This window comes from Panthera pardus, unplaced genomic scaffold (assembly GCF_024362965.1).
Source record: "Panthera pardus isolate Hobbes unplaced genomic scaffold, ASM2436296v1 HiC_scaffold_22, whole genome shotgun sequence".
NCBI lineage: Eukaryota > Metazoa > Chordata > Mammalia > Carnivora > Felidae > Panthera > Panthera pardus.
Window position 1 is genome coordinate 66,871,151 of NW_026526788.1, and position 15,016 is coordinate 66,886,166.

Consider the following 15,016-nt stretch of genomic DNA (forward strand, 5'->3'; position numbering starts at 1 on the left):
CGGGAAGAGGAGTGTGGAGAGAGATGCTTACATCTCCTCCCCTTCCTGGAAAATAGCTTTGCATTTGAAGGGAGAAAGAAAGAGTTGAGTAAATTTGTAACTGGGATTTGGTGGCTTGGGGATTTCATTTGACCCGGTGAAGGCACATGCTTATGCCTGTCTGTGTGTGGGGGTGTGTGAACTGGGGGGAGGAAACTCCAGGCTACATATGATGGGTTTTTTGGATTGGGCTTTTATTTTTTTAAAAAAGTCACACCAGCTACCATTTATTGGGGATCCACTCGCCATGTGCGAGGCATTGTCCTGGACCCTTTACCAGGTATTATTTTTATGTGAAGAAAAAAAATAGCTCACTAGTTTGTTTTCCTGCAGGTGCACTCGGAGGCATCGAGTATTTTTTCCATTTGTGTTAAAATACAGTGCTCTGCTCTGAGGTAAGATTTGGGGAGAGGCGGGGAAGGGTGCAGGGACGGGCAGAGGGCGTCCCTGTCTCGCTTTTCTCCACCTTTTATTTTGACCGGTCCGATGGTGACAGGCTCGCACTAGGACCCAGGCGCCAGAGCGCCTCCGTCTGTCCTGTAGGTTCATTCAATCTCCCATACACACAGACCCACTGCGAGACAGACACACACTCACACACACTCACACACACAACTGCACGCAGCGAGGCTCGGGAAGTCAGGTCGCCTCCTCGCCTCGGCCCCTCCTCCGCTCCGGCCAGCCGGGTCTTCTCCAGGGACCGGAGCTCGGCGGGGCCGCGCAGCCCCAAAAGAGGACGAGCTCGGCGGACCCCGGTTCCTCCATGGGCAAACGCGGGCGGCCGCGCAAGGAAGCGCGCTGTGAGGGCGCGGGGCTGGCCCCCGCCGCGCCCCCGGCGGTGGCCGCGCCCCAGCCCCCGGCCCAGCCCGAGGAGCCCGCGGGGGCCAAGCTCAGGTGCCCCTTCTCGGACATTTTCAACACCAGCGAGAACTCGATGGAGAAGCACATCAACACTTTTCTGCAGAACGTGCAGATTCTGCTCGAGGCCGCCAGCTACCTGGAGCAGATCGAGAAAGAAAACAAAAGTAAGTTTAGGGGCCCCTGCTCCTCCTCGGCGCCCGGCTCTTTCTTCCTCAACCACTTGGGCGACCCCTGTCGCCTGCTCGGCCCGCGCCCCCCTTCCCCCAACACACATCCAGCCCTCGGCAGTAAAGCCGATGACACCGGAGAAAGGACACGCACGCACAAAGCTGCTAAAGATGTAACAAAGACGAGCGGGGGCGGGGGGTGGATGGCGAGGGGGGCCTGTCGGTGCGTCCGTCTGTCCGTCTCCGGGAGGCTGGGAGGACCGCCGGATGGACAAGCGGGGGAGTGTTGTTTGCTGACAACTGAGCCGAGAGCTCATCTCTTCGAGGTCGCCTTTCTTCCTTTTTCTCCCCCCCCCCCCCCACCCCGGAGCCTTCTCGGGCAGACAAGTGTTGTTTTTCTGTCGCTCGTTCCTGGGTGGGGTGGGGATTAGAAGCCGAAAGTTGGAAATCGTAGGCAGAGCTCAGCGGCTAGAGAAAAAACACACGCAGACACACACGACAACAATAACAACAACAACCAAACAGCCCTCCACGGCATGGGCTTGGTCTGGCTGGCTCGGCTCTGCTTCTCCATTCTGTCTACTGTGCTTCTTACTCCCCTCTCGTAGCAGGGCTCAGGCCATCGCTTCCACGGATACAGTCCCCCAGCACCTCTGTTGCCCTGGGGTGCCACCTCCCCCCCCCCCCCCCCCCTCCACCAAACAGGCCGGCTGGGCCGGGCAGCGCCAGCAGCTTGCCCCGGACCCGCCGTCCTGCGCCCGGGAAACTTGGCGAGGGGGACACAGCTAAAAGGAAACTTTGGGATCTCGCAGGAAACAATAGTTGGGGAAGAAGGTGTGGGCTGTTGTGTGAGGTTTCTTTATTTTCCGGGAGACGACTTACGAGTGAGCGCGCCTGGCTGGGAAGGCAAACGCCTGCCTTGTCGATTTCTACTGTCGTCTTCCCCCCCCCCCCCCCCCCCCCCCCCCGGGCCGATTCAGGTGGAGAGCAGTGCTGGGGAGAGGGGTGCTGGGAGCCCCACCCCGGCCTGGCCTCCTTTTTGTATTTGTTTGTTTCATTTTTGCCTCTGCCTGCTGGGTCCCCCAGTCCTCCCAGGCAGTCGACTCAGCGTCCTAACGGGGGCACGCGTGTGCGGTGTCTCCAGCCCAGTCCTCACAAATAATAGCTGCGAGAAGGGGGAAAGGGCCAAGGCAGAAAAACCGATAGACTAGGGAAAACCAGGCTGTTTAATCTGTCCGAACAAGTAGGAAGATCAATGAGACGAGAGAGCGAGGGGGAAAAAAAAAAAATGGTCCGATTGCAACGTGTCAGATCTTGCAACCTCCTCCCCCCAAAACACAACAACAACAGTCCTCAAACACAAAAACACCTTAGCTGACCAACACCCCAGGCCTCCGTGGTGAAAGTAACCGTGTGTTGCCTGCGCAATTGTGCAGTGGCTGAAGGCAAAAACAAGGATTTGTGTTGGGAGGACGGTTGTGTGCGTTCTTTTCTTTCTCTTCTCTCCTGTTTTCTCGGAGTGCCTGGGTTGCGAGAAAGGCGCATCGCTGGCTGTGTAGCCGAAGCAGTTTGCGATTATTCATCCGGGCGGGAGGCGGGGGGGCGAGGTGCATTTGTCAGGAGGGTAGTTTCTGAAAAGCTAGAGCTGGTAGGGAGCTGGGTGAAGACGTGGTTTTGTTTGGTGTGTTTGCTTTTGTTGGAGGGGGGAGGGGCGCGATTTCTTTAGCTACCCCACACCCCTGTCCGGGGTTCTCTGGAGTCTGTCCCGTGGTACCGACTCTGGTGGGGGTGCACTAAAAGAGGGCACCTTGGCAGTGTGTGGCAAACCTGGGACCCCCACCCCCAGCATGGTGTACGAAGAAGGCGTTTGGAGCTTCCACCGCGTCCCGCCCCCCCCCCTCACCCGCAGACAATCGGAGACCTCCGCCCCCCCTTGCCGCCTCCCCCACCCTCCCCCGCCGCCCTGGCCGCCGCCACCTCCTAGTTTACCCCGTGCCGGGGCTCCGGCGTGGCCACCAGTCACGTAAGCAGAGGGCCGGGCGCGCCGGGCCGGGCTACCCCTCACGGGGCGGGCCAGCGGCAGCCGACTGGGGCTCCTGTGGCGGAGGAAGCCAGGGGGCTTCCTCCTGGTCCCTCTCCCGAGCGTCCGCGCTGCAAGCCCAGCAGCCCCCGAAGAGGGGTTCAGGAACCTCAGCGCCCCAGTCAAAGTCAACTTCGTGTGCGTAATCAGCCCCTCGGCCCCACTGCCCCCCCTCCGGCCGGCTCCCCGCGGGAGTATTTTTAGCTCTGTTGCCTCTATTTGCTGCCGCTGTTTGGCTCTGCATGACGTGATGCCAACGGCCCCCAGATTTCCCCGAGAGCGTGGGGGCGCTGCGCCTTGCCCAGCTTGGCTGCGGGGACCCTGCTCCAGGCCCTCGTCCCTTCCCCAACAGCTCACGCAGGCGAGGGTGACCTCCAGCAAACTAAGGGCTACCATCGCCAGGCCCTTTATTATGTCCCCTGCAAACAGGAGCGGCCCACGGGGGTTGCTTTATCCTCCCCACTTTCGACTCCCCCCCCCCCCCAACCTCCCACCGGGGCTGGGTTTCCTAGTACGGAAAACGGCGGGCCCTACATCTGCCTCAATTTATTGGGGGCGCTTCTTCGCGCTGGCGGCGCTCGCCGTTGTTTTCTGTTCGCTGCACACAATGCCCGCGCGTCACGGCGGTCCGCGTGTGCACAGCAATAACGCGAGTTGGGGGGCGGGTCGTGCGTGCGCCGGGCTCGGGCACTGCGGGTCGCTCCGCGCGCGCGGGGCTTGTTTTGCTTCAGAGCCCCGCTTTCCGAAACGCTTACATCATTCAGTCGTTGGGGGAGGGAGGAGGATCTGGGCGTTCCGATAGGACTCCAGCATTTCTCAGGTCCCTGGTTTTTGGAAGGAAGCAGGGATCCTAGCTGTTTATGATGTTCGTTATGATAGGAGGGGGCTCAAGTTTTGTTTGTTGGGCAAGTTTTGTGTTTTTTTTTTTTCTTTTTAGGTCACTACTGCAAAGGGCACTGCTGGCCGGCTCAGGTGCACAACCTCCCCGCCTTCATTTCAGCCAGTTCCCCTGTAATCACTTGATCTCAGTTTCTCCGCCTCCTCCTCCTCCCCCTCCCAGCTAGAGACACATGGTTTCCACATGGAGACAAACTTCTTTCCTCTGACTGGACTTGACCTAGCTGCGTTGTTCAGCCTATCGGCAGCTTCAGCTTTCTCTGACATCACGCGTTGCTGAGGCCTGAAACTGGTGGGTGGAGCCAGGAGGCAAGCCAGGAAATCTCTGGGAGCTGTAGTGTGGCCAGCTGCTACAATCCCTTCTTAAAGGGACGCTCTTTTCCCCTGAGACGGGTGTCAGCTTTGATTCTTCATTTCGGGTTCGGTGAGACCTTCCCGAAATGCTCCAGTAGACCCTGGTCACGAGTTCACACGTTTCGTTTTTACTGTTGTTTGCAAAGTACTTACTTGGCAGCCGCTTGCCTTATTTTCCATTGTTGCCAGAACTGCTTTTCATTGCCTCTTTGAGGTTTCCGTAGTAGGAGGAGTGCTCACCAAGTTGTGGCCACAATGTTGAATTATTCCCAGTAGGTATGGTGAGCCTCCTCAGGAGGAAGGGGTTCAAATTAAGTCACCCAGTATTGACTGTTCTGTGCAAGGCAAGGATTCCCAAGGATATGTGGGTACATTCTCCTGAAGTTCCAACTGATGCGAATCCTTAAGGATCTCAAATTAAAGGTCTCCAGAAATATTAATCATGGAGACAGTGACCCGTTATCACAAAATCAGAAGTTATATATAAATCATCTCTGGCATCACCTATATCCATTTGGGGTACAGTGAAGGGGTGGCAATTTAGGACCAAGTGATAATTAGAAAAATATTTACTTCCTGTTTTGGAAAAGGTTAAACTGAAAGGGAGGAAGAATGAGATTCACAAAGCAGTGTTATGTGCAGAAAAGCTGTTCCGTGGTCAAGTAAAAGCTACTGTAGTGTAACGTCTAGAGGGTTAGAAATGGGCTTCCCAGTGTCTGGGGAGGGTCACTTTGGGGGCAGTGCTTAAGATAGAGAAGAATGATTACATGGGAGTAGAAGCCATAGATCACCCTCTGGAGTGGATTATCTGGGTTTAGAGTGAGGTGCTTTTCTGGACCAGGCATGGACAGGCCAAGGGGCAGCCTCTTCTTCCTGATGGAGAAAAGCTGCTGCTGTGTGGGCATGGGGCCCCACCCTGCCTTCCCCATGTAATCGCCTCTGCTCCCGTCCAGCAGGTCCACCAGCAAGCAGGCTTCGCAGTCATGCCTCTCTGCTTGACTCAGACTCTTCCTTCTGTCTAGAATGGCCTCATTCTCTTACTCCACTGGGGTTATCTGTTTCTTACTCACCCTTCAAGACCTAGGTAAGTTCCTACCTCCTCTAGGAAGCCTCCTCTGGCTATTTCTTAATTCAGGGTAGTTGATAGAATGAAAACTTTACAGTTACCCAGAGTAGGGCCTAAATTCCTCCGTCGCTGCTTACTGGCTTTGTGACTGTATGTGCAAGTTACCTAAGCTCTGAGGTTCCATTTCTTTTTTGTAAAATGAGGATAACTATAACACCAGCCTCACATCACTGTTGAACAACTAAATGAGGTACTCCCTTTAAACATTTAAAGTACCTGGAATATAGTAGGTGCTCAATAAATAGTCTCTGAGCCTTGAGAATCAGTACTATGCAATTTTCCACTTGCTTCCTGTGTATTAGCTTTATCCTCACAGGGAGATGATTAGCATCCTAAGGGAAAAGATCACCAATAATATTTCAGTATATGTCACCATTGCATATAGCATACCACTGGGCATATAGAAGACATTTAGTGTACATTTTTTGATTGGTTGGATTTGTCATTTACTGGCTATGGCACAGTGATCAGGTTTGAAGGCCAGGGGACACAGAATAGACTTTCTGGAGACTTGGAGAAGAATTGGAAATACTGATCTCTTCCAAGGAGAGGGGAAGTTTCATGTAATCACCATAGAGTGCCCTTGGGCTACAAAGACCAGGGGCTGCAAAGAAATGGTAGTTCAGGCCTGGAGAGCTGAAAGTGCCCACTGTCATCAACTGTGACCCTGAAAATGAATGTTACTAGCTTAGAGAGCAGGAGACTAGGACAAGTTATGCTAAAATTAAGGGGTTTGATGGCAACTAATGTTCAAGCAGGTCACATTTCTGCATAGCGGGCATCTTACAATTCATTCATTCATTCCGCAAATATGTATTGAACATGTACTATGTGCACTTGCTTTTTTCCTGAAAATTCTGTGGGTTCATTTATGGTGGGAGTGGAATGGGACATTTGGTTTTTGGGGAGTTGTGTAAAGAACACTTTTTTAATGTTTATTTATTTATTGTTGGGGGGGCAGAGAGAGAGAGAGAGAGAGAGGGAGAGAGAGAGAATCCTGAGCAGGCTTCGTGCTGTCAGCACAGAGCCCAACATGGGCTCTCGAACTCACAAACTGTGAGATCCTGACCTGAGTTGAAATGAAGAGTCGGACACTTAACCAACTGAGCCACCCAGGCGCCCTGTGTAAAGAACATTCGTAAATCAAGTTTTTGTTTTTGCTGTATCCTAAATTATGTTTCTCAGATTCAGCTTTTTTCTTCCAGTTTTAAATATGATCTCTGCCCACTGGTAAATGCCAGAAGTTGACTTTGAGGATAGTTGTGGCTTTCAGAGTCCCAGAGCTCCCAGGGACTAGGCACCCTACAGAGGATGCCCAGGGAAAGGGAACAGAGCCTTCGAATTTCGGAGAAGTTGAATTGAACCATTCCTGGTTTGTGGGGGGAAAGGAAGTTCCTTCCGTCAGCTCCAAGGCAAGACAGCATGTTCACTGACCTTCCCTTGCTGATGAAAATGCTGTACCATTGACATACCCAGAAATGGGAATTTTCATCTGAGGATGGCTGGGCAAAAGTTTGGAGGCAAAACTGAGGGAAATGAAGAAGATTCTAGCATGTCGCAGCAGCAACTAATTGCATTACATGCTGTGAATACTGGTTACCATTTTTTGAGCACTGACTATATACCAAGTATGGGGCTAAACATGCATTATCTCCTCCAGTCTTCACAACAACGCCATGATGTGTGCAATTTTATTGCCCCATTTTATAGAGGGGGTAACCAAGGTGCAGGGATGTTGAGTAACTTGCCCAAAGGTCATATGGTTTAGTAAGTGGCAAAGCTAATTTTTGGAACCTAGGCCTCTGATTCCCGAATGAGCCTGCAGTCTTAACCATATATGCATGTACACGTTTTCCAGTCAAGGAATGAAGTCCAGAGAGGTAAAATGACTTGCCCAAGGTCACCCAGCAACCTAAAGCAGAGCTGGTATTTGAAACACTCTGTTGATTGTTCAAGGTCTTCCTGTACACACCCTGCTTAGAAAAGGCTTAGAAGTAAGGCCGAGGACAGAATAGCCAACCAGAGAGGGTTTTTTGTTTTGTTTTGTTTTTGTTTTTCAGACTTGTTCAACTCTCCTGGCCCTAACTCAAGTTTAGGCTCCTAGGAAACACCACCCCCTCCTGCTGCCTTTCCCAAGTCCGTCCTCTGGGCATATCAGAGGACTTGGGCTGTTGCTATGGTACTGGGGCCAACAGCAGGTTCATCAAAAGCCGGGTCTTTTGCCTTTAAAAAAAGCCTGGCCCTGCAGAAACGAATTGGCCACAAAGATTTGCATCAGTCATTGTGGCTTGTTCTGTTTTAGATCCCCCCTGCCTCCCTACCCCACCCCCTCCTCCCTACCACCACCACTTTCTATAAATACAGTTGGATAAATATTGATTTAAACCGGGTTTCTGGAGGAGAAGCACATGGCTGCCCTGGCCTGGTCTTCACTTAGATACCACCAGCATGCCAGGCCTGACACACCTAACCCCCGACAGCTCTGGCTTCCAAATGACCCGTTTTGGGGAGGTAAGTTGTGGTTTTGTGGCTTTGATTAAAAGAGAGAGAGAGAGAGAGAGAGAGAGAGAGAGAGAGAGAGAGGAGAGAGAGAGAGAGAGAGAGAGAGAGAGAGAGAGAGAAGGAGTGAAAAAGCAACAACCCAGCAAGAAATGGGAATCTTCTTGCAGAATGAAGAAAGCAATTCTCAGCAGGCAGAAATGGGGAGCGGGAGGCCGTATTGCAGACTGGCCTTCTGAACCATTCTCTTGCCTTTCCCATTCTTCCTTCCACTCCATTTTGGGTTTTGTTTTTAAAGGAGGCAGGTGGTAAGACAGAGTGTCAGGGCCAGAAGGAGCCCCAGAGGTCACAGAGCATCCATCATCCTATTACAGATGGGGAAGCTGAAGCCCAGAGAGGGACAGTGGCTTGCCCAAGATGACACAGCAGAAGCAGAACTAGATTCTTCTGGGCCTCTTGCCTGGTGTGAGAATGGGTTACAAGCAGAGCCCCAAACTGGGCTTTTGTTTTACAGGTCAGGTGCTTATAAAGTCAGCAGTTCTCAAACCTGGTTTACTGATCCTAGGGTGTGGCCGGTTGGTTATTGCAAAGGCCATTGCAACATTCACAATAGTCTTTCAAAATGAAGCTAATTTGAATTTGCCATTTAGAAAAAAAATATTTTCTTTTACACTGGGGCTGGGGGAAGTAGGAGGAGTCCAAAGGCAGTGACAGTGACAGGATGGCTACCCAAGCCTTATCTGAGGAGGAGAAACACAAGTCTTCCCAGAGGGGCCTCCTCTGGGGGCGGTGGGTGGAGCTCTGGGCTCACACTGAAGAGTGGCTTCAATTCCACAGGGACAGACACCTGCTCTCTGGCTCTTCTGCTACTAAAGGGAAGTAATTGTCTCTGATATCATTGTCCCTGAGTGGCCTGGCTGGAGGTGTTAAAGCTGTCAACAGCTGACTTGATCTCTCTGGCCAAAAATAATGGGAATTTGCCACCATCCCCTCCAGAACTTGAGCCTCCTTCTTTGCTTCCTCATCTTTGCAGAGTTGCGCTAGGCCCCTTGCTTGTGAAACATTTTGAAAGTTCAGGTGACCCTTGTTTTGAGCAATACATCTCCAGGAAATATATGTAAATAAGATCTCTTTTTTTAAAACAAATTTAAATTAGAGAAACTCTCTTTAAAAGGCCCTTGTGGCAAATACTTTTATTTGGAATTATGTTTCTTGCCAGGAGTTCTCCCTAAATTTGTTCCCTGAATGTCTTCCTTCCTTCCTTCCTTCCTTCCCTCAGACTGATGTTTAAGGAGCACATACTGTTTTATGTCAGGCACTGTGCTAGGTCCTAGAGATAACAGTCCCTGCCCTCATGGAGTGTATACTCTATTCCAGTGCCGGTTTTTAGAAATTCGTTTGTCTTAAACCCCAACAGTGTAGAATTACACCTGACTTGGATTTTGTGTCTTCAGTTCTAGACATCATTACGGACAGAACAAAATTTATCCTCCTCTCCCTGCACCCCCTACCCCCACCTCCATGTTTAAAGTCTTTTGTGTTTGTCCTTGTAATTTTTCCAGATCTGACGTTGTTGTTGTTGTTGTTGTTGTTGTTGTTGTTGTTGTTTTACTACCTGAGCTTAGGAACTAAGTACCCCGTGAGCAGCCTTGTAAATAAACACATTCCACTCTCAGTTCTCTCCAGAACGGGGCATTCTGTACTTGGAGGACTGTCCATACCACTGTTCTTACCAAGTGCACCCTCCTATATAACATGCCCTTGGCTACATATCTCTAGTACCCAACTCCAGCATCTGCTAAGGAAATTTAAACACAGCAAAATTAGAAAGATAAACATAGTGTCCTGAGGGAGATTAGGAAATTCAAACTAAAGCCAATAAAAAGGGATTTGGATTACCTCCTATTTGAGATATTTTACTCTTGTATGTTTAGGGCCATTAGCAAGAATACTTGAATAAAGATGATTTGGGACAGTTTTAATACTGTTGTATTAAAATGGAGGGCATGCCCAGGGCTGCTTTGTTCGTGGCCATGGGTGGCGAAGCGTGAGCTGGGATGGCCTTTGTTTTTCTTTCTACGGTGGCCCAGACTGCCTTATGGCATCCCTGTGTTATCTCCCTCTTACCTCCACCACACCTGACCTCCCATACCATATTTCTTGACTCTTTTAAGGCCCTGAGTGCCTTGCATATGACCCTCTTTCATTCTTTTCACCAGCTGTAAAATGTAGCTCAATTCAACAGATAATTTCTAAGACCTGCCAGGAGCCAAGCACTGTGCTTGGTCCTTTCAAAGTGCAGGAGGTGTGGAACTAGAGAGTTCCAGCTCAGATTCCAGTGCAAATGACAGACAAATAAAGACCAATAAAGAATTCTTGTCTGTCTCCTAGGAGTCTGATAACCTGTCCCCAAGGGGACTGCTGACAGGTGCAATGTTTTCTCTATTTTCCAGAGGAATAGTGATCATGACTCCCTTTACTGAGCAGTTACTATGTACGAGCACAATGCTAAGTGCTTTGTGTTAAATCCTCACAACCACTGAATAGGAGGGTGCTAGGATTATCCTCATTATAAGTGAGGAAAGCCTTAGCCTTAGCAGGGCTAGCTAACTTTCCTAAAGTCACATGTTAACATTGAGCGGAGCTGAGACTCAAACCTAGGTTTTTCTTTCTTCCTAGGAGAACTTAGGCCTCAGGGGGCAAGAGGCAAGAGATGGAATCTGGACTGTTTGAATTCCGAGCTGAGGGTCCCCTTGGGGATGCCTCCCTGGAGTGACTTCCTTTACTTCCCACTCATCCTGGGACAGAGAGAGGGCAGCCAAAACCTTCCAGGGCTCTTTGAGTATTGACAGTAAAGTCTGACTAGGGCCCTTTTCCTGAAGGGCAATGGTCTAGGGTGTTGCTACTTGCATGTGTAGCACCACCTTGCCCAGCACCCCCTGGGGAACTCACCCAACCAGTAGAGCTCCTGTGGTTCTGCACACTAGGGTGGCAAGGGTGTGAATCCATACACTATGAGGCTATACTAGGTTTCCTGAAGCGTTCAAGCTTGTAGGGGAACTGGTCTGGTCATGCTTGGAGCCAAGGGCTTCTGCCACAGAAGCCAGAGGGGTGAGAGGCACGTGTGAGCTGCGGAGATGAGCTATAGACCCTGACTGCCACCGTGACAGTGTGGGCAGGCTGGTTCTGGTCAGTCGGCATAGGTCCAACCTCTTCTCCTCAGTGAAGATTGAGGAAGCAAGAGTGATCTTAAATATAACTGGGTTCATGTCACTTGTTTAAGCCTTTCAAGAGTTTATCTCGCCCTGACTATGTAGAGTGAGTGTGGTCCAAGGATGGACAGCCTTGGCATCTGTTGCGACTTTGTCAGAAATGGGACTCCCAGGCTCCACCCCAGACCTGCTGGATCTGAATCTGTATTTTGCCACAATTTCCGGGTGATTTTTTTTGCTCATTTAAGTTTGAGAAGCCAGCCTAGACAGCCCTTGTGATTGCCCTGATGCTTCTACCCACCTAAAGCAACCCCCCATTTATCATTTATCCTTTATCCTATGTATCGCAATTTGCAATGATTTTACTTGTTTATCATCAGTCTCTCCGGCTAGAATACAAGCACCTGGAGCACAGGGACCATTAAGTAGTTTCGTTAATTATTCGATCTTCAGCATCTAGCTTAGTGCCCAACACATAATAGATGCTTAAGGAATATCTGTTGAATGAATGATGAGTTCTCTGTCTTTAATATTCTGACCTAGTGCTTCTCAACAAGGGAGCTAGTTGAGATAGTTCTCAACTATCTCAAGGGAGCAAGGTGAGATAGTTCTTCTTGTGAAGATTAGTGTAGAATAATGCAGGTTGTAACATCCTTGGTTCCCACTCAGTAAATGCCAACAGGACCCTCTAGTCATTGTGACCCTCAAGAAAGCCACTCCTACTTATTTCCAAAGCCTCCTGGGGGTTGGTATTACCCCTGGCTGAGACCATTGCCCTAACCAATTTTGTCTGTTTTGTCTGATTGAACATACCTTGATGAATGCTGTGGGGTCCCAGAATTAGAAAATCTAAGTCTGAATCCAGTCACTACCTAGGTGACATTGAGCAAATCCCTTAAGCTTTCTGGGCCTCATCTGTGAAACAGGGAATCTCAGAGGTGTGCTGAGAATTACATGAACTGACTGTATGAGCAGCACAGTCATGTACACAGTTGGTTCTCATTTCATGCAAGCTGGTATGCAAATGGAGGCATAGTGTTCTAGGGTCTCTGGGGAATCCCAGAATCCCAGAATCAGAATGCTGGGGCTGGGAGAGATGGCGAGATCACTGATGTCCTTGGGCAGGCAAGGGCCTGGTGTTTTTATTCTAAATGGTGCACCCGAGGCTGAGAACTCAGCCCCAAGGCAGCAGGCTAGGTGTGTGATTTAATTAATAGTGTCCAGGGCCTAGCTGAGCCTAAGAGTGACCTCTACAAGTTTCTGCTGCCTGGAAGGGAGTGGTGATGCCAATGGGTGGGGGCAGGGCAGCTCTAGCCAGACTCCTGGCAGAGGAGGGAGGGTTACCCAGGACTGTGGCAAGAATGTGGGGCATCCTCTTAGCAGCAAGGAAGGCCTCTGGCGATCTTTTTTTTTTAAGGCTTTAAAATCAAGTTGCATCTATGTTTGAAAGAACTGCTCATTGCATCCAAGACCTGATACGTGCAACAAAAATATAGTATATTCTTGCTTTTGAATACAGATACAAACATTCTAAAGAAAATATTAACTCATGGAACGAGTGCTGTTTCAAAAGAATAACATACTGTGGCTGACCAGGCTATATGCCAGGGATGGCTGAAACTCACAACATCTACCAGTATAGATGATTACAACCACAAACTAAAGGAGAATAATAGGTGACTGAAACAACAAATGATGAAATGTCATTTGAAAAAAGTATTTGGGAGGCATTCCTGATGAAGAAAACTACTTCCATACAATAAAGATTATTTACCTGTGGTGGTCTTTTAATTATAGCAGTGTAATGAGGTTAGGCCCACGGCTCTGTGGTCATCACCAGCAAAGGAGTTGATTCTGAGGCCACCGCTTTCCTTAGAGAACAATGAACCTTAAACAGAAAACAAAAGCAGGCTGTGGATCCCTTTGGAATGTAACTTGATATTTAAAGGTTTGGGGCTCCACAAATTTAAAAGATCACAATACTTATATATTTATTTATTGTTAAGAACACGAATCAACCAAAAAAAAAAAAAAAAAAACCAAAAGAGAATATAAAGATGAGTTGAGAGCACAGGATGAGAGCCTGTAGGTCTGAATCCTAATCCTTGCTCCATCGGATTTGATAGATAGCTCTGTGGCCTTGGGTAAGTTACCCTACCTCTCTGACCCCTCAGTTTTCTCATCTGAAAAATGGAAAATGGAGACTGGATTGAGGAATAAGCTTACTGATATAAACTTCTATGAAATAAACCATGAAATGATATTTGGGGGGGACATTAGTGTGGCATGTCCCTGGCAAGATCCTGTTCCAAAATCCAGAATACTTGATCAGTTGCACCCCAAGTGGGATGCTCCAGGGTCAGCAAGTGGCTTAGATGTGCATATTAACTGAGTCCTGCAATGCAGATTTCTTCTTGGATCCAAGTTAATGCAAAAAAGAAGAAAAAGCACATTCAAGAAATTAACGCATCCATTATAATCACCGAAATAGGCTGCTGTAATAAGGGCCATTTAATAAAAATTGTAAAAAGCCCTTTTCTAAGGGGGAAGAGATAGGCCAGGATGGAAGTCAAGTGCAGCTGTTTGAGCCTCTGCCAGTGGCCTGATCTCACCAGAAAACTGAAGTTAAAAAACAACAAACTTCCAGATTCAGCGATCTCAGATGAGCACTGCCTCCCCCTACCGTTTCCTCCCACCCCCATGTCCTTTCTTTCCCTGTCTCCCCAGTTCAGGCACCTGGGTGGCTTGGTGCTTTTCCGTGTGGTTGGGATGTCAGCCGGCAGCCCTGGCGACTGGAGCCCTGGGAGGCGGCAGCTACCTCTCGGGTTTAGCATTACGTCATTCCTTCTAGACCCAAATTTATCTCGGCTGCACACAGACCCGCAGTTCTGAGCTGCCGCTGACTTGAGGAGAGCTTACGCATGAAGTTAGGCAAGGCTGACTCACTGGGCAGAAGGAAAGGTTTTCTGCTGCTCTTCACGTTTTTGGGCCCTGAGGGGAGAGGTAGGAAGGAGGCTGCGGTTGCCATTTCTGGGTGGAGGATGGAAAGATGTATAGCTATTACGGTTTTCATTTAAGAGCTCAGGACTCACCCTTCCTCCATCTTCAACCTTCATTATTTGAAAACTCCCCATCCTTAAAGATAATTGCAGAAAACAGTGCCCTTCACAGTAAGCATGTTGCACTTTCAGGGAAGTACTCTTATTAAGTGCCAGGCGTCACCAACACAGTGACTTTGGACTTGTAGCTTAACCTCATGGTCCCTTCCCTTCTTTCTATCTCTCCTGTCTGCAGAAAAGATACAATACAGACCAGCCTCCTCCATTGTTCATGAATCTGCAATAAGTCATTTGGAAATTTGCACTGAGTAAACTGTGACGGAAAGGACCCCAAAGAACGGAGAGCTTTGCCTGTTTACTCTGAAGGGCAGATTTTCCCCATCTGGGCTGTGTTTGTTACAGGTCTGGGGGATTCAGGGGGCCTTTTTCCATCTTCAAATGAGGCTTCCCTTAGAGAGATTATTTTAGGGACAGGACAGAACCAGAGACTGTGGGTAAGATTCCAGGTTCTTTTGTCAGAAGGCAAAAGCCTTCTGGAAGCCTTGCTTTTCCTCAGTTTCCACATTTGCATTTGTAGTGCAAACTGGATTCGTCTGAGCAAAAGAAAGGCCATGGCTGCCTTTGGGTTCCTCCAGGCTGGGACTGGTGCTGAGGGATGGTTTGTGGGGAGCATTACTCTCCTGAGGCTAGAGCCCCAAGCTTTGTGCTGTGGGAGGCCCTTG

At 49.5% G+C, this 15,016-nt stretch overlaps 1 protein-coding gene across 2 annotated transcripts in view; it reads left to right on the plus strand.

The window, feature by feature from the left end:
• Nucleotides 1-606: 606 nt before the first annotated feature.
• MXI1 (MAX interactor 1, dimerization protein) overlaps nucleotides 607-15,016 on the plus strand; it is an 80,991-nt gene continuing 66,581 nt past the window's right edge. The window contains exon 1 of one of the 2 annotated variants that reach the window (XM_019459398.2): nucleotides 607-1,064. In XM_019459398.2, coding sequence (XP_019314943.2) covers nucleotides 803-1,064 — 262 coding nt within the window. In that variant the 5' untranslated portion in view covers nucleotides 607-802. Of the gene's footprint in view, nucleotides 1,065-3,165; nucleotides 3,286-15,016 lie in introns of those variants that run through there. The other variant, XM_019459402.2, reaches the window with a different exon arrangement.